Raw genomic sequence first — 24,967 nt, 5'->3', positions numbered from 1 at the left:
CAGTTGGTCCCGTAGCTCAGTCGGTCAGAGCGTGGCTCTTCGAAGGTCGCGGGTTTGAACCATCTGCTCTTTGTCTATTTTTTTTTCTTTTCACCATTCTTATTTGCCTGCACACCATCTGCTCTTTGTCTATTTTTTTCTTTTTTTTCTTTTCACCATTCTTATTTGCCTGCACACCATCTGTTCTTTGTCTATTTTTTTCTTTTCACCATTCTTGTTTGCCTGCACACCATCTATTTTTTTTCCTTCTCACCATTCTTATTGGCATGCACACCATCTGCTCTTTCTCTATTTTTTTTATTTTTATTTTACTTTTCACCATTCTTATTTGCCTGCACACCATCTGCTCTTTGTCTATTTTTTTCTTTTCATCACTTGCATTTGGTCCATTCTCTGCACACCATCTGTTCTTTGTTTATTTTTTCCTTTTTTTTCTTTTCATCACTTGCATTTGGTCTATGCACACCATCTGTTTCTTTGTTTATTTTTTTCTTTTTATCACTTGTATTTGGTCTGTTCTTATTTGCCTGCACAACATCATGTTATTTGCTCTTTTTCCATATGTGCTTTGTCTATTTTTTTCTTCTTTTCATCACTTGCATTTGTTTTATTATTATTTGCCTGCACCGTTCGGCCTGCTAAATTTTGACTGAAACTGACTGAAAAATACTGTTCTGGCTGAATTGTTGTGAGAAAAAAAACACTGTTCCGGCTAAAAAAAGAAGCCGAACAAGTCGGCTTCTGGGTAAGCCGAACAGGGCCGATCATGTTATTTGTTATTTTTTTCTTTTTTAATCATCACTCGCATTTGGTCTATTATTATTTGCCTGCACACCGTCCCAATTCTTTTCTTTTTTAAGGAAATATCTAATACATCTGGTCTATTCTTAGATGCATAAAAGCAATGCGTAATATTTCCCTGAACGACACTTAGTTCGTGGTAATGGACATTATTTTCATTTTTGGAAGAAGACATCCGAAGGCATTTGGTCTATTCTTACCATGTAAAAGCAATGAGTTATGAGATTTAGGTAGTCACTATTACAATGAGACTACAAAGCCAGCTAGGGGACTATTAAGTATTAACCAATCTATCTATCATCTTAAATTATAAATAGCTTCCAAAGAAGAACTTAAACTGATACATTTTATGATAATTTAATAACTTAGATTAAACCATTGAATTAATGGTAAATATAATTAATAAATAGTAAGATCTAGAAAAGTACAAGATTACAAAAGAAGAAATATACATCTGAATTTTCTAATGTTCTAGCAGTTTATGCTAAACCAAATCAATGATCTAAAGGCTCGGGTGAAGCCGTGTAGTTCATACCTACAGTTAATAAATAATAAATTTGAAATAGGAGAAACAACTTAATGAAAAATAACACCTAGATAAAAGAGTACATGTAAAACAAAATAAGTAAATGCAAATTGAATACAAACTATGAAAGTTTGATCTCTCCAAATGAATAGTAAAAAATGAAATAAACACTCCATATAAATTATAATTAATAAATAGCTAAGTTCAAATTTTAAATTATAGAAAAATGGTAATTTGATTCCATTAGAATATGTAAATAAAAATTTAGTGTATTACAAGTTAAAGAGAATAACATGTGCTCTCATGAGATAAAAACTACGACATTTATCATATAGACCCTTTCTCGTTCTTATTAAGCGGAGGGGCTGTAGCCCGGTTGGTAGCATCCCAGCGGTGAGAAGTCTCATGTTGGGAGTTCGACTCCCCAGCAGAGGTCCAGGTCCGGGTCAGTCTTACGCGAGCTACGGTGTACCTGTGTATAGGTGGGACAAGGAGTTCGGGTGTTTTTTAGGTTTTCGTGAGAAGATCATGTTCTATCTTAGGCTACTTTGGAAACCGGAATCCTATTGGAAAAAAGGGTGGAAAATATATGGAATATCATTTGAATAACTCATTTAGTTTTGTGTCTCCCCTTGCTTCTAAATTAGGCCTTAAGCAGAATGCCTAGGAATTGTTTACCCCGCGGATCTGGGTTTATTTTCATTCTTATTAAGGGCTTAGTTCGTCTAGCCCTCATTTCACCTGGATTCATTCAATGTGATCAAATATAGCATATATTAACACAACATTCCTGGTTGGAATCATTCCGAGCTCCATTCCGAACATGCCCTAATTGATTATTAATTGGAATAGCATAATCGGTAAACCACATAGGGACCCAGTGCTTGCGTGTTTATTTCCACTCCGGATCCGAACTTCCGAAGTCCGGACGCCGTCCCAGTGTCCCACCCACCGGCCTCCACGCAGCCACGGGCATGTGGGCCCTCAACCTGAAGGCCGGTGGGCCTTGCCTCACGCCGAGGCATCCCCAGCCGGCGGCGCGGTCCCCGCTGGCCGCCGGTATCGGCTCGCTGGCTGTGGGGCCGACGAGGTGGCCGAGGTTGGCGGTGAGCGCGTCGGGGAGGAAGGGCAACAACGGCCGAGAGGACGGCGACGAGCCCAGGAAGAAGGCCTCCTCTTCTGGTAGGTCCTCTTGGCCGAGCTCCTGATGCTTTGTCGATCTGTGCGATTGGAGCAGGATCTAGGTGATTCGCATGTGGGAAGCGGTCAACGTTTGTGGATTGGGTGCGGATTGAAATTATTGGCGCTCGGTGATGAAATTGTTTATGTGGCCTTTGCATCGAGGTCCTGTTGGTTACTGTACGATTTGTGATGTAAAGGTGTACATGTCTCACTGGATTTCTAGTTGTTATGGTGATATGGAATTTGGGTATGTTTTGAGCTCGATGGTTATTCTTCAGGGTCCATTTGGAGTTTGAGACACTTTTGGTGCACTTCATAATTGAAAACTACTTTACTGCAGTAGCTGTACTGATCTCGAATTCTGTATATAGAAATCGTGGGGTTCCCATTGCTGCATTTGAATTTTCCAGCCGCAGTGTTTCATTCATGTGTCAATTGCTTAATCAGAATTTTAAGGATTTGATATCTCTACATTTCAGTAGAAAGTACATCACCAAGTGCTACTTCTATGTAATGCATAATTATTAACTTTTGGCTATGCACTGTTGGCATTTTCCATGTTTTGTCTACATCAGATATATAAATTTATTAAGATACTACATAGTTCTTTGTTGATGTGTCTTAAAATGTTGGGTACAAAGGCTGTATTTGAATTTCCCTGTAGTATGTGTTGCGCTGGTGAATTCTGACACCTCATTTCTGCATGCAGGAAAAGGTGATGCATCTACTCCCAGTGGAGATGCTGCAAATGGAACAAGCCAAAATCAGGATGAACCAAAATCAAGTGACACGATGTATATACCTAGCAACTTGTCATATTGGCGAGATGTGAGAGCAAGCTTCGTGATTCCAAAGTTGGTAAGACCAAACTTTCTGGTCTTTGCTATTTCATCTGTACTAGAAAGTTTGACAAAAGATTTTGACAGGCACCTTCAGTATAGCTTATTTAGCGATTATGTAGGAATGCCGTTAGAATCTAAAATGAAATTTCATAAAAGCTCGGGCTACCATTTTTCCTCAGTTACTTTCATTTGTTAGTGTCATAAAGGAAAGAAGACAATGGGTCAATTTCTGAAGATTGACTTGCACTTTATAATCCCCTAACATTGTACCTACATGTTACAACCTCTGAAACGAACACATGAGACTTTGGAAACTTAAGACTGTCCATGGTACAAAATGTGTTTTATTCCACAGTCAGTTTTTCAACTTAATGAATATAATTCTTCTCTGCTGTTCTGGTGTTTCCCTCCTTTTTGGAGAAAGTTGAAATTTGAGACTTGGCCATCCTCAACTCCTCAGTTAATTGAAACATTTTTTCTCACTATCATCTATGTGCTGATCCTGTACTTCTATTTAGGACTTCTTTATGGTTCTCGCTGCAAGTATTCACTATTCCACATTACGTTAATCCTCTTATCTAGCGTTGTATATAGATAGACAAAAATGTGAATTTCTTCACCTCAAACAACATCAAACTGCTAGACTGTCTCCATCATGTAGTGTAACAAGATCTTCAATGCCCTGTTTCTAATACATCCCAATGTCTTATGCACATTTTTGTTGTCCCAATTACATTTGACCAATTTACAGATCAGATCCCTTTTTATTCTCCTTTAGCAAAGAGTAGCATGTCTCTGCCTGAAGCTAATTGGTGTTTTTGTTAAGAAACTCTCATTGACCTGGTCCTAATTATTTTTCCCTAACTTGTTATTTATCATGCATCCAAACAAGGAGCAAACAGATGCAAATAGTCCACAACAGACAGCTCAGGATGGAGCAGCATATCATCTTCCCCGGAAGTGGGCTCATTCTATTCCTATGCCAGAGTCTGGATGTGTGTTGGTCGCCACTGAAGAGCTTGATGGCAATGGAACCTTTGAGAGGACTGTCATCCTTCTCCTAAGACTAGGTTCAAGAGATGCCTACGATGGCCCGTTCGGTATCATCCTGAACCGTCCACTGTACACTAAGATGAAGCATGTGAACCCATCCTTCGGCGAGCAAGCGACCCTTTTTGGTGATTGTTCCCTCTTGTTCGGAGGCCCTGTCGACATGAGTATATTCCTGATGAGGACGGCTGAGGGAAGACCGATCAAGGGGTTCGAAGAGGTGGTACCTGGCATCTGCTTTGGCTTCAGGACTGACCTGGAGAAGGCTGGTGGTCTGATGAAGAATGGCACGGTTAAGCCTGAAGACCTGAAGTTCTATGTTGGGTACTCTGCTTGGGAACATGACCAGCTGCTGAGTGAGATCGATGCAGGATATTGGGTGGTGACTTCCTGCAGCTCAGGCCTGATAACCGACGCGTTGACGATGGACCCCTCCTGCTTGTGGACCGAGATTTTGCAGCTGATGGGTGGCCAGTACTCAGAGCTGAGCCAAAAGCCGAAGCAAGATGGAATGTAAACTTTGTTCGTTTGCATCCTAGCCATTTGGGATGGTCTCCCTGTGGCCAATCTTGTACATAATTTGAGTAATCCTCGGCTGCTTGTAGCCAGTGTGGTTGCTCTGCTCGATGTAATTGCGTGTGTGGACTGCTTTGACTTGTTTTTACCTAGTGAAAGAACGATGCAGTACTTGAGCATGGCAACGCCTGCCTGCCTACCTGCTGTGCCCAAAGCTGAAACTTTATCTGGTGCGCGTGCTGGCATCTGATGAGACGTTTGATATTATTATGTACAGTACGTATGATTCGGCTTGTGCATGGTCCAGAAACAGATGTTTCAGGCATGCAGCATGCTTAGTGGCAAGCAGCCAACTGATACAGTTCTGAGTACCGGTACGATATGATCCGAGCGACCGTGTGCTCACCATTCACCGAAAAGGGATTTGCCTTTGTTTGGTCAACCATGAAGGCACTTCGTTTGAGCCCATGGCATGCTGACTTGCTGAGCGCGTAAGGCCGGGTGCTCGGGAGATCAGATGGCGACATCCGACATCGGCCGGAGTTCAGAAAGGCACCCGGATGCGTTTTTGTGTTCGTGACCTGCGTGCCGGTATGCGCGTGCAAGTCTTGATGACTGTTCAATTCAACGCTTCTTGATGACTGTTACTGCATCCTCTGTGTCACTGTGCTCCAAATAAGTCCACACCCAGGTTGATGCAGCAGGATACTGTGATGATACATACACCACGCAGTCAGGATTCCAATCGTCGACTTGCCTTCTCTAGAAACTGCAACGCAGCCTGCGGTCGTTTCACAGTCACGACCGAGTCAAGGACCAGAAGTCCAAAACTACGGCAGCCGCCACGAGTATGTCACCGTCACCGTCAGTACATCGCCGGGGACGGTAAACAAGTATGTCAAGGCTGCACCAGCCACCAGCCAAGTCAAAATTTACCGTCGTCAGTTGGGGTTAAATCCTTTTCCGCCTGCCAACGAACTGTTGCATTTGGTCTCGATGGGTTCGTTTCAGACTCCACCGTTGATAACACTGCATTTGCTGACTTGTATTTGCATTGCACGCCAGGCTCAGCAAAGAGCGAGCCACAAGTTATTTGTTTGACTGATAAGCCATGGCTGAAAGTACTTTTGACTAATTTGTTGTGAGAGAAAATACCATTCGTTAATTTAAAAAGTATGGCTTATAAATCAAACGAACAGGACGATTGCTGGGTCTCTGCGGCTCTGCCATTGGCAATGGCACTGTTCGTTAAAAAAGATGTTTTATTGCATCCGCTAATTTCAGTACTACCATCTTCTTCTTTTTTTGCGGGCAGTACTATCAATTTTTTTGTTATATTAGTTACATCAGAATCTCCATGTCATCCACGCTAATCTCCCCGGAGACAGCAGGTTGCTCCCTTCCCGCGCCCGTACTGTGAAGGCTAGCGTGCGCACGGCCGGTGTACGCGTCACCAGCATCCTGATCGCGCGGCCGGGCGCTGACGCCACCGCCGTGCGCGCTGCCGATGATGCCAATGCCGGTGCGATGGGCGTGCGCCAGCGCGGGCGCGGGCGCGCTCTCCCGCGCCGCCACGAGCTGCGCGTCGGCGGCCATGCCGGCGTCGGACGCCACGCGCTGCACGGACCGCGGCGACAGCCGGCCCCCGGCTCCGGCGCCGTCGCCGTACGCCGCGGCCGCGCGCTCGGGGTAGTTGAGCGCCGCGACGTCGCCGGTGCCGCCGCGGAGGAAGTAGACGGCCGTGTCGTGGGCGACGGCGGCGGCCTCGGGCGTGGCGTACGAGCCGAGCCACAGGCGCTCCCGCGTGCCGGGCACCCGGATCTCCGACACCCACTTCCCCCACCGCCGCCGCCGCACGCCCTTGTAGCTGCGCCGCCGCTCCGCGTCCGCCTCGCCGACCGCCTCCGCGCGCCTCATCACGGCGCGCCCCGCGCGCGTGCTGTCCCGAAGCTCTTCGCTTCGGCCTCGAGCCACCTAGCTAGGCGGCCCGCCCAGCCTCGTGGCTCCGGTCCTCCCTGCTGAGATGGCTCTCAGCTGACCTCTCTTGAATGAATGAAGGCTTCAAGTTCAAGCAAGGCTCGTGACTGGCGTTCGCCCTCGAGGAGATGGCAGTGGCACCGGCACGGGCACGGGCTGACCTTGGCGGTGCACGGACTGCGCGCGTATTTATAGGTATGGGGATGGGACCATGGAGGTCACCCCCGGAGCAGAGTTGGCCTCGCCCGATATGGTTTTGGTTTTGAGTTTTGACCGCGAATAAAAAAACCACTAAAAAGAAGAGAAGCAGCTGGAGAGTGGAGGAAGGCCGGCGCGGTGACATTTCTCATTTCTGGTGGTGGTGGGCGGTGTCCGGTATGCAATTGCATGGCAGGCAGGTCGGTAGAGGAGTAACGCCAACGCTGCAGACTGCAGTGGGGTCAAAACTTTCAGATGCCCGCCCGGCCGGCCCAGTCAAACTGTGTGCCTCGCGGATCTAACGGTCAGTCGTTTTTTCCGGCTTGTTTTTTGTCCTAGGATTTTCTGAATTCGCATTACTGATGAACTTGGAAACAAGGGGAATTACCGTGCTGATTGTTGGCATCCAACAACACAGTACTTTCTTACAAGTTGTTTGATCGATGGTTTCTGCGGCTGATAAGTCAGCTGAAGCTGATTTGTTGTGGGACACTATACCATGGCCGATAAGTTTAAGCGAACAGATACGTTGGAAGAAGCCTTGTGATATGGGCGGATGGAGAGTAGAGAATTATCGATGTTACTAGTGTTAAGTTCATAATTATTATTATATTTGCCTTCTCTTAGATCGTCAACAACAATTTAGATTTGGGTTTTAAAATCCATTGAGAGCATCAAAATGTCCCTGCTGCGCCCTGCTATGCTAGTTTCTGTTTTCGTTTCGACGACTGCATCCTCTCAAAAGCGGACGATCCTTTGAGGGTTTGACCACCGTTATCTTGGTGCCCTGACGATCCTTTGACCACCGTTATCTTGCTTTGGTGCTGCAGCAATCTTCCAGACCGCCGAGAGTGCATCTTGGACCCCGTAACCGTCTGGTTTGCCGTGTGGGTGATCCGTGTCTCTTTCACTTTCAGTGACAACTGACAAAAGGGACGCAGCAAACGCACTACGACGGGCCCCAAAGGGCCACGTTCATTTCATTCAGGCAAGCGCCATTCACATGACCATACTGCATATCTGAAGCATGGTCTGATTGGCCATCACCAACTTTATTTCCGTGCCACGTACACGAAACGTGTGCAAGTGCAAATAAAACGAAACACCGTGCTGTGCATGGTCAGTTCTGAGCTATAGCTAGGTCCTCTGGGAAAGCCGGTCAATTTTCGTTTGTAAGAAGATATGGCGTATGTACTCGACGGGACGACACCGTCCATTTCGGCTCCGGCCAGTCGTGCCTTCGAATATATATATATATATATACTCTGCAGCTGGCTACAAAATAACTTATTCTGTAGCCACTTTGAGTTACGATAATTACTATGTTAATTTACGATATTACAGTAACTCCATACTAAGTGGTTTACAATAACGTTATGGTAAATATCTCCATGTGTTATAGCAACCCAACTATCGTAAATATGTATTGACATTATCGTAAATTAGTATATAAAATTATCGTAAATGAAGGTGGCTACAGAATAACTTATTTTGTAGCTGGCTACTGAATATACTCTCCCTATATATATATATATAACTTTCTGTAGCCACTTTGAGTTACGATAATTACTATGTTAATTTACGAGATTATAGTAACTCCTTACTAAGTGGTTTACTATAACGTTATGGTAAATATCCTCATGTGTTATAGTAACCCAACTATCGTAAATATGTATTGACATTATCGTAAATGGAGGTGGCTACAGAATAACTTATTTTGTAGCTGGCTACTGAATATACTGAGCTACTGAGTATAGAAAATGCACCATATATATATAGTTTTCCATTTCTTTTTCCTATTCCGCTCTTTTTAGTTGACTTTCCTCGGTCGTCTTCTTCTGAGCTATCGTTTCGTTAATTCTTCAGGTTAATTGTCGTTAATTTAAAACTATAGTTTACAAATTACTCTCTCTATTTAAAATATAAACCGTTTTAGTTTTATCCTGTATATGTCAAACTTCTCAAATTTTGACCTAGCTATTGAAAAAAAAGTACACAAAGATCAACCCAATCAAGCTAAATTCATTAAATACTCCATGAAATATATTTTGATAGTGCATTTATTTGATATTATAGATATTAATATAGAATATTGGATCATAGTTGGACAAGTTTGTCACATGACAAAGCTAAACCAACTTACAGTTTCAAAAGTAGGAAGTATTTGTTATGTGCTTACTTTAGATATTTGAAGTTTGAACAATAACTTTGTATCAAATATGTCATATAAATATCTTATGAGCAAAAGTATCGGGTCACTTATCTGTGATGAGAGAGAGAGAGAGAGAGAGAGAGAGAGAGAGAGATAGTAAGACAGAAAAATGCTATAACAGCTACAACTTAGACAAGTTCATGTATTTGTGTCAAATGTTCTGTATAAAACGGGTGAAGATGGACTTTTGTGTTATAACCAGCGGTATAGGGAAGATATTTGTTGTGCAACTTTTATATAACCTAGAAAAAAGGACCAATGTTGTAACTCGCCACAAGTCCACAACCCTTGGGCAGCTAGCGTCATGGTTAGAGGGAAAAGCACCCTCAAGGTTTAAAATTTCACAAATTTCGTAATTTCAGGGGTGTCCGCAAGAAAATTCTGAAATTTTGTATTACACTAACACTTATGTTATATTGTAAATATATAACTCCTCTAAACTCATTTTTTCTATTGTTTATGTTACATATTTTTCTACCCAATAGACATTTAGTTCTATATCATGCTAATATTTTGTTTAGATCTAAAAAATTAAAAAAATCATATCTTTTGTTGAAATCTCAAAAGAAGATGACAAAGTTTCATGAATTTCTCGGTAGTTTTGATGGTGGTTGGAAAATTTCAAATACTGGAACCAAAATATGTCTGAGGACATAGCTTAGTCTTTGACCGAAGCTCGTTAGAAAGAACCATTCATTCCAAGCCCATTGCCTAGTTATGCTTGTACTCTCTCTGTCCTATAAAGAAACGTCATTCTCATTTTCTGAGAAATCAAAAATTTTAAACTTTAACCAAATATATAAGAAAATATTAATATTTATGTTGCATAATCAGTATCATTAGATAATAGCTGAATATAGTTTCGTAATAAAAATTATTTGGATATAAATGTTGCTAATATTTATTTTCTATAAACCATCGGTCAAAAATTATTTTCTATAAATATAGTTAGACTTAAATTTTATTTTTCGACGGAGGTAGTATCATGATCCAATATATCCGGCTCTTCCGTCAGTGTGCACGCGCCGACGCGGCTAAAGTCGGCAGCATATTTGAAGAGTAGATTGGCGCCCTCCAAATTCTGCCAGACATATGTTCGTTTCTGGCACCAACCCGTAGATACTGATATATACTCCACGAGATCGATATGATGGCTTGTTGACCGTTTGTTGTTATGTTCTTCTGCTGTTGCAATTTCTAGGATCCAGGCATCAGCCAACACACGAGATACCAGAAGGGCGAGAAGATATCAAACTTCAGCTGTCACGTGTTGAGCTGACCACACGTCTTGGAAGAAAGTTTCCTGTTGACTTGCACTAGGGTTCCTTGGGATATAGCCATATAGGACTAGATGTTTTTTTTCTTCTTTTTTTATTTCAAAGACCACTTGATGGTTAACGACGGCCTGATGTCGGTCTCAGGGCCGGCAGTTTCTAGGCTGGATGCCGGTGACTATTATTGTGCCACGTAAATTTCTCTCTTGTGTGACGAAATATATGCTACGATTGCACACAAAAAAAAGTGCCAAGTAAGTCTTTATAAAAAACTTTTCCTGAAAAAATAAGGATTTTTTCTCATATATTTGTGACGAAAAGGATATATATTCCTCTTTATTTTTAATAGTGCACATATGGTGAACTTCTTTTTTACAAAAAAAAATATTCTTTGTGTCAAATAATGTACTTGTAGTAATCCACAAGCGTGCGGCTTTGATCTCTGTCCCTCTGCACGCTATCGATCTAAACAACTTCGCAGGACATCTACAGGAAACCCTTTGGTCTCTTTAATCCAATTGTTAAAGCTTTCTAATATATTGTTATTCACATAATCAATCTTGCACTTCCCTGAGAACTTAGCTAAACCTGCAATTTCTTTGCTCCCAAGTCTGGGCTGACCTTAAGTACCTCCTTGGCCCTGTCAGCAACTCAAGCTTTGCTGGCCTCCTTTCCCCTGACTTGGCTGGTGCTAGCACAAGTATGGCTAGAACCAGCTGACACAACCTAAAAATAAACAAAAGATATTAGATATTAATTTAGTGTTCAAATATAGAGAGAACACGAAAAACAATGCATGATGTACATTCTAAAAATAATATAGAGAAAAATAATACATGTTGTACATTCTAAAAATAATAGAAAGAACAATAATACATGTTGTATATTCTAAAAATGATACAAAGAAAAATAATACATGTTGTACATTCTAAAAATAATACAAAGAACAATAATACATGTTGTACATTCTAAAATTATGGGTAGAACATGAAAACAACAATTAGTATACCATAAAAGTGGGGCAACCAAGAAGTTTCTTTGCATGAACTTTCCATCCACACTCTGAATCTGCACATCTTGCCCTATATCTTGATTTATCGCTATGCTCTACAAATGTTTGAAACTCTTTTTTATGGCATATTGCTTAATCATCAGTATGAATGCCTTTTTGTCAGTAAATGTCGAACCTTCCTTTATACCAGGGTTGTCTCTGTCATATGTAGTGTGTGCAACATATGGAGCATCTCGCATCATGGTGGCTTCATCACCTGGTACAGCCTCAGGATCTGTAGTTTCAGTTACATTCTTGCTGCTCTCTGTTTTCTTCTTTTCTTGCTGCACTTTCTCATTGCTTTCTACTTCAGGTACCTTCCGAAATACCTCCACTCTTCATCCACTTTAATCGGATCATCTCCCTCATGGTCAACACCTGGCTCCATATATTGGTCACCTTCCTCCTCCGCCTCTACTCTAGAAGGACCGTAACACCAAGTTGAGGTTCCATGGCCCATTCTAGACCATCCAATTTTGCACTCACATATATCTCCTTGAACTTTTCATTGACCTGAAGTTGTAGGTCATTCTCTTCATCTGTCACTTGTCCTTCATTCTCACTCAAAACCATATCAGCATGCTCACATCTATCTACAGTCATGATAAACTCCACCATTTTTTAGGCTCGCAGCAAAGTTAGAAGCTCTTGGTCCGTACCAAGACGAATTGTTAGATTATTCTAACCCACAAACCAAAAATTTGCCTCCTGATAACTAGCCCAACTGAAGTGCTTGAACACATCTTTCTCCATATCAATGATGGAGTACTCTTCTGCATCCACCCACCAGTCAAGCATTTGCCCTTTTTGTACACAGATCGACCATCCTCATCAGTTAAGTAGGAAGAAACATCAATCACTACTCGACATGCATTGTTTGGATCGATCCTGAAATAGTAGCAGTGCAAAAAAATAGCACTGCTGCCAAATGTCCTTTCTCATTGGTGACCATCCTCGTACCAGGTGAAATCGCACACACAAATGAACCGGATAACATAGAAACAATCACAATTCGTAACTAATTTCAGCTGTACTACGAACCATGAACAAGTAGATAGCTAGGGTTTCATTCTTACCCGTCAGGGATCTCATATCGATGCATTGTTCCACCACATGTGCACTAGAGGAGGAGGAGGAGGCGGCGGCCGACGGAGGCGCCGCAGTTTCAGCGTGAGGAGCAGCCTGCGACGGACGGCGCGGGCAACGCAGCCTTCGCACAAGGAGCAGCCTGCGGTGGATGGCATGGCCTCCACGCGGGGAGAGGCCTGCGCGCAGGGAGCAACCCGCGGCTGCCGGCACAAGAGGCCTTCGGAGCTCGGTGGCCGACGGAGTCGGAGCGCGGCGCGGCTGCTCCTGTGCGTGCGACCCTTTCCTAGGTGCCTGAGTCCCTTTCACGTATGAGGATAAGGCAAGGGCAAAAAGGTCACCAAAATTTTGGAGTTTATGTCAAATTAACGCTTCTGTGTGTAAAAATTGACGGAGTGGTATTTTCAGTTCACGGTGGCAACTTTCAGTGCTATTTTACGGGGCTCAAATCTTTCAGTGGTATTTTACGGAAGTCGCAACCTTTCGATGCTACAGAACCAATTTTCCCTCTGGTTTTTGGTGTGCTGGAAAAATCCAACAGCAAAAAAAAAAACAGTTTTGAAGTCAAATTAAAAGCCCAAAGCTGTAGCTCAAACAAACATGCCTTAAGTGTAAACTCAAATTTATAATTGTCAAGTAGCAGGCTACTCCACTGATATCATTGTCTTTGAGCAACAAATTGCTTAAGTCAGATTTGTATATATATAACTCAAATCCTTAAAACCCCAGCAAAGCTATGGATGAGGACATTGGCAACCTTCCTTAGTTATAAAAAAAAAAAACTTCCTTAGAGCGTCAAGTCAAAGAAATGTTGGATGCTGAGTTAATTACACAGAGCCATAGTTCATTTGCATCCCAGTAGTCTTGGTCAAAAACAAAGATGGGACTCGATAGTTTTGCATTGATTACATGAAGCTCAATGATGTTACGATGAAGAATATGTTATCTATGCCTGTGATTGATGAATTGTCTGGTGCAGAGTACTTTGCAAAATTGGATATGAAGTTTGGATTTTACCAAATCAGAATGCTGCCTACGGATGAGTTCAGACAACATTTAAAACACCCATGGCTATTTCCAATTCAGAGTCATGTCTTCTGGATTGACCTATGCGGCTATGCCCCCAACCACATTTCAGTGTTTAATGAACTCTATTTTTGGGCCATATTATAAGGAAGCTTGTATTGATATTGATAGATGGTAAGTATTTTCATTTACAGTCCTACCTTGTATGTTGTTCCCTCATACAAAGCATCTCAAACTGATGTTTTACATATTATAGAAACACAAAATGGTGGCCAAGTAAAGCTAATGCACGATTTGCTCAAATAGTTCGAATACTGAGGCTACATTATATTGTTCAAAAAAGATGTGGCAGTTGATCCAGCAAAGATCGATGCTTTGCTCAGGGCACCTGTTCCTACAAATTTCAGTAACTCGAGGGGAATTCTTGGACTTACCCAGATGCTATAGGAAGTTTGTAAGGAATTAGGGAATCATAGCAAAACCGCGGAATATGTTACTACAATAAAATCAATCCAAGTGGTTTGAATCAGCGCAAGTAACTTTTGGAATCTTGAAATAAACTATGGCCACTACAACTGTTTTGCAACAAAATCAGTTCAAGTGGACTGAATCAGCACAGGTAACTTTTGAAGTCTTCAAAATAAGCTGTATGACCACTACTATATTGTTTTGTCACTACCTAGCTTTCATGAACCATCAGAGATTGAAACTGATTCCTATGACCACAACCACCTAGCTTTCAGGAACAGAGACTCTTGGACCACGTTACTCTTCATCTCACTCAATTGATCAAACGATATATAATATAACAGGACCGTAATTAAGACACAAACAAAACTTGTTTCTACTGACGACAACGATTACTTATAAGTAGTAACAGGGAAAGCTATATATCTTGATGGGTAGGCAGCACCCAGAAAGGATTCCGAAGAAGCTCCGGAATGTCTGGGCACGGCCGCACAGCCTCCAAGCTCTGCTCATCCAGGTCGTAGGTGCAAAGCAGCCCACCGTCCCTCTCCTTCAATACATTGTGACTGAAGTAGACGCGGTTCCCCTTGATTCCGTACTTGCTCGCTGACACAAGCAGCTGAAAGTTGGGGCAGCTCAGCAGGAACGCCCTATCGCCCAGGTCCTTCACCTCACGCGGAGTCGCGGCCCCTGCCTCTGCCCCTGACAGGTCGACTCTATAGACACACACCGTCAGGACCTCGGGGCTGAATTCCTTGTGGCATATGTAGACGTCGAACAGCTCGCCACGTGACGCCACTAGGTTCCCCCGGCGGCAGTTGCATCCCTCCGGGAACTCGGGTTCCGGGTAGTCGATGAAGCTCAACTCCGGCGTCGCCTGCGACAAGTCGACGACCCCCAGCTTCCCGCCTCCGCTTCGAAATAGAACTTGCCACCCACGGCGGCCATCTGCAGGATGACCAACGACCCCGGCGGCGCGTAATCGGGCGACGGCAGGATCCGGTCGCCGATGTCGTAGTCGTGCGACTTCCACCCGCCGCTGTCGTCGTCTCCAACACGGCAGTATTGGAAACTGGGCTTGCGGATATCCAGTACGAGAACGTGGCACGACGCAGCGGTGGGAGATAGCACTTCCAGTCGTCGCCGTACTTCGGTAGCTCGCCCTCCATGGCAGGCAGGGAGACGCGCTCGCCGGTGCGAGGGTCCCACAGGCGGGTAGTGCGCGGCGACGGCCCGGGCGCCACCAGGAGGCGTCACGTAGTAGTAGTTTGCCAGCTCCGGCACCACGCCTGTGTGGAGGCTCTGGTCGCCGATGGCCAACGCCGTCTGCCTGTTATTCGGGTCCAGCCCATGATCGTACACGAGCACCGGCAGGGTGCCAAGCGACGGGCGGCGTCGGCTGCCACCTTGGTGCTATCCTCCATCGCTGATTTATTTGGCCGCGTCGCTTCTTTCTTTCCAACCGGAAGGCGATTGGAACGAGCGGTAGCGTTTTGTAGATGCGTGCGTAACCTGCTCTGCTTCACCCGACCGGCCCGAACTCAAACTCTTGTGCCTTGGAAAAAAATTTCACCAAAAAGAAAAGATACTTTCTTCTGTCCCGCCCTCTCGTGTCTCCTGTCCTCTGATTCTCTGAATGCCGACTCCAGGTGCAACTCTTTGCGCGTCCCGTAGCAAGGATCCTTTTAGGCCCCCGTTTGGAACGAAGAAAAAACGAAGGAAAAAGTGAAGGATTAAGTTCCGGAGGGAAGGATTGTCTGCGCATGTTTGGAACGAAGGAAGCGGCACGAACCTTTCCAGAGGAACGGCAACGAAGCTTGTACTTTTGGAGGAAAGAGAAAATAAGGTCAGATCAAGGGAAAATTTCCTACGGTGCTTGCGCTCACGCTTAGCGCACTAAAACCAATCTTTGCCCCTGCAATTTTCCTCTTTCGCAGCACTACAAGCAACCACCTTGGAACGAATCGGCATCACCTGCATCGCTCGGAACAAATGTGCAGGACGTGCGACGGCTGTGGCTAAGCAGTCGGAGGCGGTGCACGCAGCTAGCGGTGTGCAGGGCGGCGCGCGGGCGGAGGACGTTGCTGTGTTGCAGCGCGGCGCGCGGAGGCTGGAGCATCGGCCGTCCAACCAAGCCACCAGAAAGGCAGAAAGAATGGCGATTGGAAGATGAACAGCGGCACGGCAGCTAGACGCACGAATAAGGCTTGAGCAAATTAATAAACAAGTCCCTATGTTCTCCTTATTTTATATTTTTCATTAGACACAACTTAATTAAACTAGATCCACATGGTTACCGTAATTGATTTGTAAAATCATGTGTTATAATTCCTACGATCCAAACACTCCTATCTATGTCTTTCCTGTGTTTTCCCATTCCTCTGTTTTCCCACAACACCTACACCCTATTTCTATGTTTTTTTTCCTTTCCTCTATTTTGCGAGGCCCTTTGCTGCGTATCCAAGACTTGTGGAGGAGTCTTGAGTTCTGGGCGCTCCTTGTTAGTAGAAGAAGGAATTTACTGGACACGGGTGACGGCAACTTAAGCAGTCCCAGGTACTCTGTAGCAACAGTATTTTCACGGGTACTGTTCATACTGTAGCGTTAGAATTTAGATCCGGTCGGTTCGTGTGAAGCATGGATGGCTGAGATTACATGCATTCTTTAACCTCCGGTCACAGTTATGACTGCACCGGATCTTGGTGGGGAATTTACAGTAGCTTCGAGATGGACAAAGGTGAGGGGATGAAAGAGGAATGCCGAATAGTTATTTTTGGTCATCAACTAGTTTCGTCACTAAATTTTCATAGTGGCCATTTTAGTCTTTAAATGTTTTTTTTTTTTTGCTCAGTTTCGTGCTACAACTACCAAGGCGACCATTTTAGTCCTTATACTTAATTTGGGAACAATCTCAACCATTAACTAGCAAAGTACTTTAACCCCTTGTCCTATGTGGAACACCTCGATGCGCACCTGGACAACTATAGAACCATCCACTATTTGAGATGGACGGTCATTGTTACGTATCAATTATCCCTGACGTCGTCACCAGACCCCAGCTATCTAATCGGATAGCACACTTTTGAAATTTATCTCCATATTTTAAAATGGATATAAATATTGGTTTGAATTTCATCGAATGTGAATAATCATATCGGTGTTCAATTATAATTATATTTTTTATTTCAATGACTAAATATCATTTTTAGCTTATGGACAGAATCATATTATTTCTATTCGCAATTAGTTATTAGTTGAGCCTAATGCTAGAAATTCATCGAAGTGTTCTCAAGGTACTAAATAACGTTTGTAGCATCTATAATTACTCCCACAAAATCAATACAGTAGGAATATATGTTACATATAAACAGTACCGTTACAAGGGAACATTTAAAATAACATATTAGAATTATAAATGGCCGCTAAATATAATTTTGTGTTGTCCATTGATGATGTTTTATCCAAAAAAAAAAGTGTCTCCAATCGCGGGCTGTGTTGGAGCTTACCAGACCTGATGGAGCAGTGCAGTGTTCCTCGTAGAAAGAGGAATAAAATTAAGCTGAAAAGAAAAGTTCGAAGGCCGAAACACATTTTGATGATTCATTAATGAAATTGAGATCAAAATGCAAGGACTGAGGGCTGAAATAGTCACCTTGTGCCGCCTCGAAAACCTTCCCGGATTTTGAGGCCCCAAACCGGGAAATCGTCCACCCGCGGTTTTGAGGACGAAACCAACAAAACGAGCTGGAGTCACGTATCCGCTACGCTTCCTCCACGATCTCGACAAGTGTCACCACTTGTCCTCAACTGCCCAATCACCAAGTCCTTGTGCCTCCGCTTGACTTGGTCAACCATTGCCTGGACTTGGTCGACACGATATACCCCTCATTCACATATACACTTGCTTGTCGATGTCCCAAGTGTCAGTCCTTCGACCCTCGGTCCCTCGATCCAAGCCTATAGGACGAATTCGTCCTGCACCGCTCCTAGTCCGTCGGCACAAACTCGCTTGACTATCTCCATTGTCGTGGACCGTCTCAGTGCTCCACATATGTACACCACAAGTTAAGAGACATGTTGCACAGCACAACCCTCACGCTAAGTTAGTCCAAACACTAAACCAAAGCTTGATCATCTCTTGACAACCACTCATCACTTATCACTCATCACACATGGGCACATCTTAACCATGTGTCCACATTTTGTTCCCTAACTCCCCCAAAACCGAGCCAAGCCAACTACCGATTATAAAGATTTGAAACACAAACCATGTCTTAGGCAACAACTTAACATGTATATGTCCTCATGAACACCTCCTACTATACTACAAGAGCTCCTTCGTGAAAGGGCGTCTAGCCTAGTGGTTAGGATGTCTTAGTAGTGAGTAGCATGCCTCAGGTCCTAGGTTCAACTCCTCGTGGGAGCGAATTTCAGGTTGAGGTAAAAAAAAAATCATCTCGTCCCTCCCATAAACCAAAGCACAGGTTTAAAGCCCGCCCCAATTCTCACTTGGGCAACGGATTCTGCTGTGTAGCGGTGGGGTGGGGGTTCAAGGTTTTTTCTCGGCCTCGTGAGAAGGTCTTTTTCTTATTGGAATGTTGTGGGGGGCAATCACATATACCCCCTCAGGCTGAGTTTTTACAAGTGCTCCTCCATTGGATTCATAGCTCAATATGATATAGAGCCGGGTCATTAGGTTTCTGTTCACAGCGAAAATGTGCCAACAAGAGTATGTAAACCAAGTTTCTAGCGTTAAGACAACGAAGAAAAGTATTTGGAGCAACAAAATTGGAGTTCAAATAAAGAAAAAAAAACGGTTTTGGGCTTAACCTGCCAAAATCGCCCTGGTCGAGTTCCCAAACGGACGATTTTCCTGTGCCCTGTTTGGTCATGGGAAACTTGAAGATTGCGTCTTGGAGATGTTTTTTACTGGGACAAGACCACCTCCCTCTATATATACGAGAGGATCACGGGCGATTGATGAATCAAACTTCCAACTGTCAAAAAAACATATCTACTACTTTTTTCCATAACTCTTCCAACCCCGGCTATTCGTCACGTCTCTCAACGAGATATGACAGTATTATATGTGGCCTTATAAATCCTAGAGCAACTTCGTTGTGCTCCTCCCCAACGAATCTTTCCGGGAGGTGTCCACAAGTCTACTAGTCAAAGAATGTCGAATCGGTCTGACCGGCTTGCTAGTCAATCTCGTTGATTTTATCATGTTCTTGCTACGTGCTAGGTCGTGTATGACCTCAGGCGCGCTAGCCCTTACTAGTCCGTGACCTGAGTCAACGTCAGTAGTTTCCTTCGGCTTGGACCCATCCGTTGCATACACTTTTGTTCGTGATTACGCGCCATCCTTTCTCCCTCTGCCAAAACTCTCTAACTCTGTCTCTCGTCCGTGCCAAAGTGAGCACTAAATAATGACACAATATGCTACCAAGAGTCAGTCTAAAATTAATACAACCTCCTATGCTAGATCGACAACGAGTATGCCTTTTTTTTTTCCTTGCCATGCACCCCACCTTCCATGTTTTTGAACTGAGCTCAGCAATTAGAAGGATCATGTATGTAAGTGCAGCCACTTGACAAGTTGTTGAACTGAGTTGAGCAATTATAGAGATAATGTATCTAAGTGCACCCACTTGCCAAGTTTATGTACTAAATATGCGTTTTACTCTCTTTTTTTTAAAAAAAAAGAATGAACAAAGACACCAATCATACACCTATCATCCAGAAAAATTATGGCTCCACCCTCCCTGCTTGTAATACACATCTTCTGGTAATGTCAGTGCCTCCCCTCAGATTGTCACTGGATCAATTAAGGTTTGATCCTCTTGCATTCCTCTTATAGTAGAATCGATTCGGAAGTGCCTCCCCTCATATTGTCACTGGATCAATTAAGGTTTGATCCTCAGTCTTGCATTCCTCTTATAGTAGTTTCGATTCGGAAGGTTGACGACAGAATTCTAAAGAGACCATCTGGGTTGTCTGCATGAACCTGGAAGGAAACATGCAAATAATCAAATCTTTTGGTTTGCAGCTTTATAGTATAAAAGAATTAAAAAAAAAGGCGGATGCCAAAATACCCAGTGTCCAGCATCTTCAAGCACATGCATTTCAACTCCTCCACCCTCATCTGCAGCTAATTCCTCCGCGGTATGAATTCTTTGGAGGTCTTCAAGAGCCCATCTATGCAAACTTCGTTCAGCTTTTAGAAAATTAATATGAACACCCCTTGGTACATTCTCTACAATCCTCCTGAATGGAGCAGCATTCCATTAGTCACACAACATACTTTCTTTAGATGATCTCAACTGGCATCGCAGAAGATTTACCATAAGTTAGTATCCTCATAAGACTTGTACATCTCAGAGATGCCATTTAGGTCAAAAGTCCATGAGAAGCTTGAAGATGATCGCTGACCCAATGGACTGGTTCGATGTAGATTTGTGGCCACCCACTGAAACAAAGAAACAACACAAAAAAGGAATACCTGTTGACTGTTGTTTCATTGGAGACAACAAGACAGAGTAGCCTGAAAGGGCATCTCAATAAGCTGTTAACCATACCCGTGCAACATCAACAGAAAATTGTCCTTTAACAAGAGCATCGACAACCTCCTGTTTTGAAGAAACCTGAATTTCAACAATAAAATGCAAAAGAAAAATGAATCGTAAAGCTGTGACAGGGCACCAAAATGTATTGCCCAGTACAAGTTTTTAAGATACTTCTTAAAGTCCAACCTGCTCAGGCATTCTTCTGAGAAACTCAATAAGTTCAGCAGGGTGATCTTCACCATCTCCCCCAGCACGAACTTTGCCAGGAGTAGCATCAAGAACCCATACCTTTTAAGGAACAGAATACTGAGAAAATAAGCATAAAAGAGAAGAACTAATCAATGCAAACACATTTCAATCACACCAACAACATTCAAAACAAGAAGTAGAGCTCACTCTAACAGGACGAGCAAGTGGTTTTGCAGCTTGTTCTACCATACTCAAGGCCACTGCAAAACTCATATATGAGTACCAGTACACATTTTAATTACTTTTGTTGCAAAGCATGGCATTTATAAAAGGTAAAGACATATATTAATAAAAACCTTTTCCGCCAAAGCTGTGACCAACCAAAACCCTAGGGGTTAGCCTGAGCTGCACTATCTGTTGGATTTTGATGAAGCAAAATATAAGTAAGCTAAAAAAGGAGTGAACAACCGAGAAATAACAAATAGCACCAAATATAACATAGAAGTTTTAAAACAGGTGTAGTGCCATGCCACGAAATCACTTCATCATTTACTTCATAGTGATGATTATTTAATTACAGGAACCTCAAATCTGCATTTTGTCATATGACACTGATGCATGTAACATAACATGAAGGGTTAGGTCTGTCTCCAAATGCATAAAGCTTGATTTGCAATAAGATGAATATGCAGATATTGCGCAAGCACATTGGACACAGATGCAGTTTGTTTTCAAACAAGCTACACATCTTGTTCTACAACAACAACAACAACAACAACAACAAAGCCTTTAAGTCCCAAACAAGTTGGGGTAGGCTAGAGTTGAAACCCAGCAGAAGCAATCAAGGTTCAGGCACGTGAATAGCTGTTTTCCAAGCACTCCTATCTAAGGCTAAGTCTTTGGGGATATTCCATCCTTTCAAGTCTCCTTTTATTGCCTCTACCCAAGTCAACTTGTTCTATTGATAAAAAATGAAGATTGAAAACATGAGAAGCCAAGGGGCAAAGACATAAATAGCTGACGCAAGAAGCTACAAACCAGCTTTAGAACATCAAGAGCAGTTGAGGCAACAATGTGTGGTCCACGCTTCTTAATTGATGCTGAGTCGCCATGGCAGCGCAAATCAACCAAGAGGAACTGCATAAAGATAAATGTCAATCATTTTTCATATATGCATTGTAGAGCAATTCAGACCATCATCAGAACGATAGATATAATGACCTGCCACATTGGGAATTCCTGAGCCAATCTCTTCGCGAAAGATCCTTCACAGACAAATGGTTTGTTAGTCACGTGGTTCACAATCAAAACATAAAAGTATCACGTATGTTCCTATAACAAAATACGAAATGGGCCAATACACTATGAAGACAAATTATAAGCGCGTATTGAGGACTCCTCATTTACCCCAGTTTTTCCTGCTCCCAAGGATTCCATGAAGAAGAACAGCTGTTGGTGGATCAGGTATTGCTTTGTCCATAAATGAATTCCACTGCACCTGAAGTTAAAGTGTTGAATTTGATTTATGTTGATTGCACAAAAATATTTCAACACAAGCTAGTGTTACAACTAATGACAGATAATTTGCGTGAATGCAAAACTTACAAGGTTCCCTTGAACCAGTTCATAGGCCTGCAGATGAACACAAAACATTTGTCAGCACAAGGGAAGAGGACTCATCCCATACAAAAATACTCTGAAAGCTTCCATACCAGAACTCCAGCATGCTTGTCAACATCAGGCTGGTAAGGAATTCTTGTGTCGGCCAAAGCCATTTGAGCACAATTGCATGGAGGGCATAGCAAAGGACTTGAATTCAGACTAGACGATGTCAACAGGCAATTATTATGGAAATTCTCCTGAAACCAAGAGGCAAAGGTATAATCACAGTGATAAGTTGAGATTTCTGCTGATGATACATAAATCAGATAAATTTGGACAACTGCATTAGCGGATGCCATCATGCAGGCAAGCCAATATTCATTTAATGTCATCTTCAACATTGTAATCTCTTCATCATAACCCTAATTTAAGTTCCAGATCTCCCTCCTATTGCATCATATGTCTGTTTTTGTTATCTCTTTTTTATTAAAAGTAGCAAGACAGAACAATAGTGGAACTAGTAAATATGAATAAAATGTGGGATCTGAAATATTTAGTTATAGTCAAAGTAAGAAATGATTTGCTGTTTAGAGCCCTCCTTAAAACTAAATAAACCACAGTGATTACTACAGCAAACACATAAAATTGCCACAGAAGAAACTAATGACTAGTCACTAGTACGGCCATAAGAAGCAATGCTAATGATTTGTGAGTCCATGATCGTCAGTTCCATTACCCCAAAATTTCCTTCATTCTAGTGCCACTAGGTGACAAAAAAAGATTTGGAGGACAGTCATACGACAAATGAAATCGAGGCAATCCATGCTATGAAATCAAAAAATCCAGCTGCCAAAATGTAAGAAATACATCGACAAACAGTTTGTACGCCTCAATAGCAATGTAATTCTACAGTGAAGTGACCCGATTGCATCTGCATTAGGCCGATCACCAGTCCACCACCCGCCACCTCACACCCTCAAAATTGCAGCGAAAACCTCGCGTTTAGCTCGAAATCCAGCAACGCGAGGCGGTATCACACATAGCCCCAGCAAGCATTAGCTCCTCCAGCAACGACCACGACGACTAAACGGAACGCAGCGTGATTCTGGGCACCCGGAGCGAGCGCAGGCAGAGCCGTACCTCGCGAGGCCGCACCGCGCGAACCCTAGCCCCGGGTCGCGGCGCAGAGAGGCTCACGGCGCCGAGCGGAGCTCTTCTCGACGGCGCGGAGAGCGCGCGCGGCGGCGGTGGCGCGCGCGCCGCCGCCGACATCAGATCACCGGGGAGGGGGGTCAGCAACGGGGGGCGAGCGAGTGGGGGCACGCGCCGAGGCCGAGACGAGCCAAATTGGTGCTTGTTTTCCTTGCAATAAAGAAATGGTCGGTTTTTTGGTTTGGTTTTGTGGTGTATAGGCGGGCGGAAAAAGGGTGGAGGCGGAGAACCCAAAGCACTAGAGGCTGGCGCGCGGGGCCACGGAGTACTGCCAGGTGGGGTCGTATACGGGAAAAGTCCGCGTGGCGGCGGTGTGTGGTCGGTGGGCGGGTGGGCTGGGAGCCTGGGACCCGCCAGTCGAGTGGCTGTGGGCCTGTGGCTCCCGTTGGCCCTCGCGTGCGTCAGCCGTCAGTGCGTGGTGGGAACGTGGCGATGGCGACCAGACCACAGCACCAGGGCCATGCTGAATGTCTGGGCCGCAGCCGGGCCTCGTCCAGTGCTGTTCAAGCGCACAAGGCCCTGCACCGTGCACAAACAGGCCCGGTCCAGTTGGTCTGAGCTCGCCTTGCAGCTGGTTATTGATCGGTCGGCATTCTGCAATTAACCAAGTCGATCCTGTAGTAGAATTTTGCATCAGCACCACATCAGGCAGCCAAGGCTCAAGAGCCGATGCCCGTACAAATGAGAACGGCCGGGCTGCCTCCAGTAGTCTCCTCTTGTTTTCCCTGTGGCGGACCGCACGGTGCAGACGATGAGACGACACAGAGGAACGGCGCAAACCAGGTAGGTTGTCGAGGTCAATCGATCTTCGTTCAGAACGTTCGAAGACGAATCACGAATGAATATGCAATGCAAAATCTTCCAGACCAGTGATTGGGCGGCGATCTAGTGGGAAGGACGAGGACGACGACGCAAGGACACACACAGAGACCCTCCGCGTCTTTTTTATTTTCTCGTCGTCCGTCGTTTTGCATGCGAGTGCAAACACGGCATCTCGCTGTCGTTCTTGGTCTACTGCGTACGATCGGTCGGTGTTACTGGTAGCTCGTACATCGCACTCGGCTCTCTGTCTTCCTACAAACAGCTGCACCTAGAGAAACAAACAATAATGCCGGACACGGATCTTGCTAGTAAGCGGCAACAAGCAAATGAAAGTCATGCTGGTCCAGAGTGCACGATCCTCCATCCG

At 43.9% G+C, this 24,967-nt stretch overlaps 3 protein-coding genes across 3 annotated transcripts; 1 reads left to right on the top strand and 2 right to left on the bottom strand.

Moving 5' to 3' along the window:
• Window positions 1-2,202: 2,202 nt before the first annotated feature.
• LOC136459592 (uncharacterized) lies at window positions 2,203-5,143 on the top strand. Its single transcript, XM_066459434.1, has 3 exons — window positions 2,203-2,509; window positions 3,219-3,367; window positions 4,244-5,143. The coding sequence occupies exons 1-3, from the start codon at window positions 2,302-2,304 to the stop codon at window positions 4,916-4,918; spliced, it is 1,032 nt and encodes a 343-aa protein (XP_066315531.1). The 5' UTR covers window positions 2,203-2,301; the 3' UTR covers window positions 4,919-5,143.
• Window positions 5,144-6,258: 1,115 nt separating this feature from the next.
• LOC136459591 (ethylene-responsive transcription factor ERF020-like) lies at window positions 6,259-7,033 on the bottom strand. The gene has a single exon (XM_066459433.1). The coding sequence runs from the start codon at window positions 6,832-6,834 to the stop codon at window positions 6,259-6,261; it is 576 nt and encodes a 191-aa protein (XP_066315530.1). The 5' UTR covers window positions 6,835-7,033.
• Window positions 7,034-19,783: 12,750 nt separating this feature from the next.
• LOC136459590 (abhydrolase domain-containing protein C22H12.03-like) lies at window positions 19,784-23,936 on the bottom strand. Its single transcript, XM_066459432.1, has 13 exons — window positions 23,707-23,936; window positions 22,677-22,823; window positions 22,570-22,596; window positions 22,372-22,462; window positions 22,186-22,229; window positions 22,003-22,101; window positions 21,321-21,378; window positions 21,172-21,224; window positions 20,962-21,063; window positions 20,788-20,853; window positions 20,554-20,678; window positions 20,305-20,476; window positions 19,784-20,216 (listed from the first exon to the last, which is right to left on the bottom strand). Exons 1-13 carry the CDS (start codon window positions 23,836-23,838, stop codon window positions 20,130-20,132), a joined length of 1,203 nt encoding a protein of 400 aa, XP_066315529.1. The 5' UTR covers window positions 23,839-23,936; the 3' UTR covers window positions 19,784-20,129.
• Window positions 23,937-24,967: the final 1,031 nt, after the last annotated feature.

Source organism: Miscanthus floridulus, chromosome 6 (genome assembly GCF_019320115.1).
Source record: "Miscanthus floridulus cultivar M001 chromosome 6, ASM1932011v1, whole genome shotgun sequence".
Classification (NCBI taxonomy): Eukaryota; Viridiplantae; Streptophyta; class Magnoliopsida; order Poales; family Poaceae; genus Miscanthus; species Miscanthus floridulus.
The sequence above is the reverse complement of the archived record's forward strand: the minus strand, read 5'-3'. Positions and strand labels throughout refer to the sequence as shown.

Coding starts and splice junctions, on each gene's coding strand:
- LOC136459591 (XM_066459433.1), bottom strand. CDS start 6,834: ATGAGGCGCGCGGAGGCGGTCGGCGAGGCGGACGCGGAGCGGCGGCGC.
- LOC136459590 (XM_066459432.1), bottom strand. CDS start 23,838: ATGTCGGCGGCGGCGCGCGCGCCACCGCCGCCGCGCGCGCTCTCCGCG. Junction 21,379..22,002: donor CTCTTGATGTTCTAAAGCTG/GTTTGTAGCTTC, acceptor AAAATCCAACAG/ATAGTGCAGCTCAGGCTAAC. Junction 20,679..20,787: donor TTTCTGTTGATGTTGCACGG/GTATGGTTAACA, acceptor TCTTTGTTTCAG/TGGGTGGCCACAAATCTACA.
- LOC136459592 (XM_066459434.1), top strand. CDS start 2,302: ATGTGGGCCCTCAACCTGAAGGCCGGTGGGCCTTGCCTCACGCCGAGG. Junction 2,510..3,218: donor GAAGAAGGCCTCCTCTTCTG/GTAGGTCCTCTT, acceptor TTCTGCATGCAG/GAAAAGGTGATGCATCTACT. Junction 3,368..4,243: donor GCTTCGTGATTCCAAAGTTG/GTAAGACCAAAC, acceptor CATCCAAACAAG/GAGCAAACAGATGCAAATAG.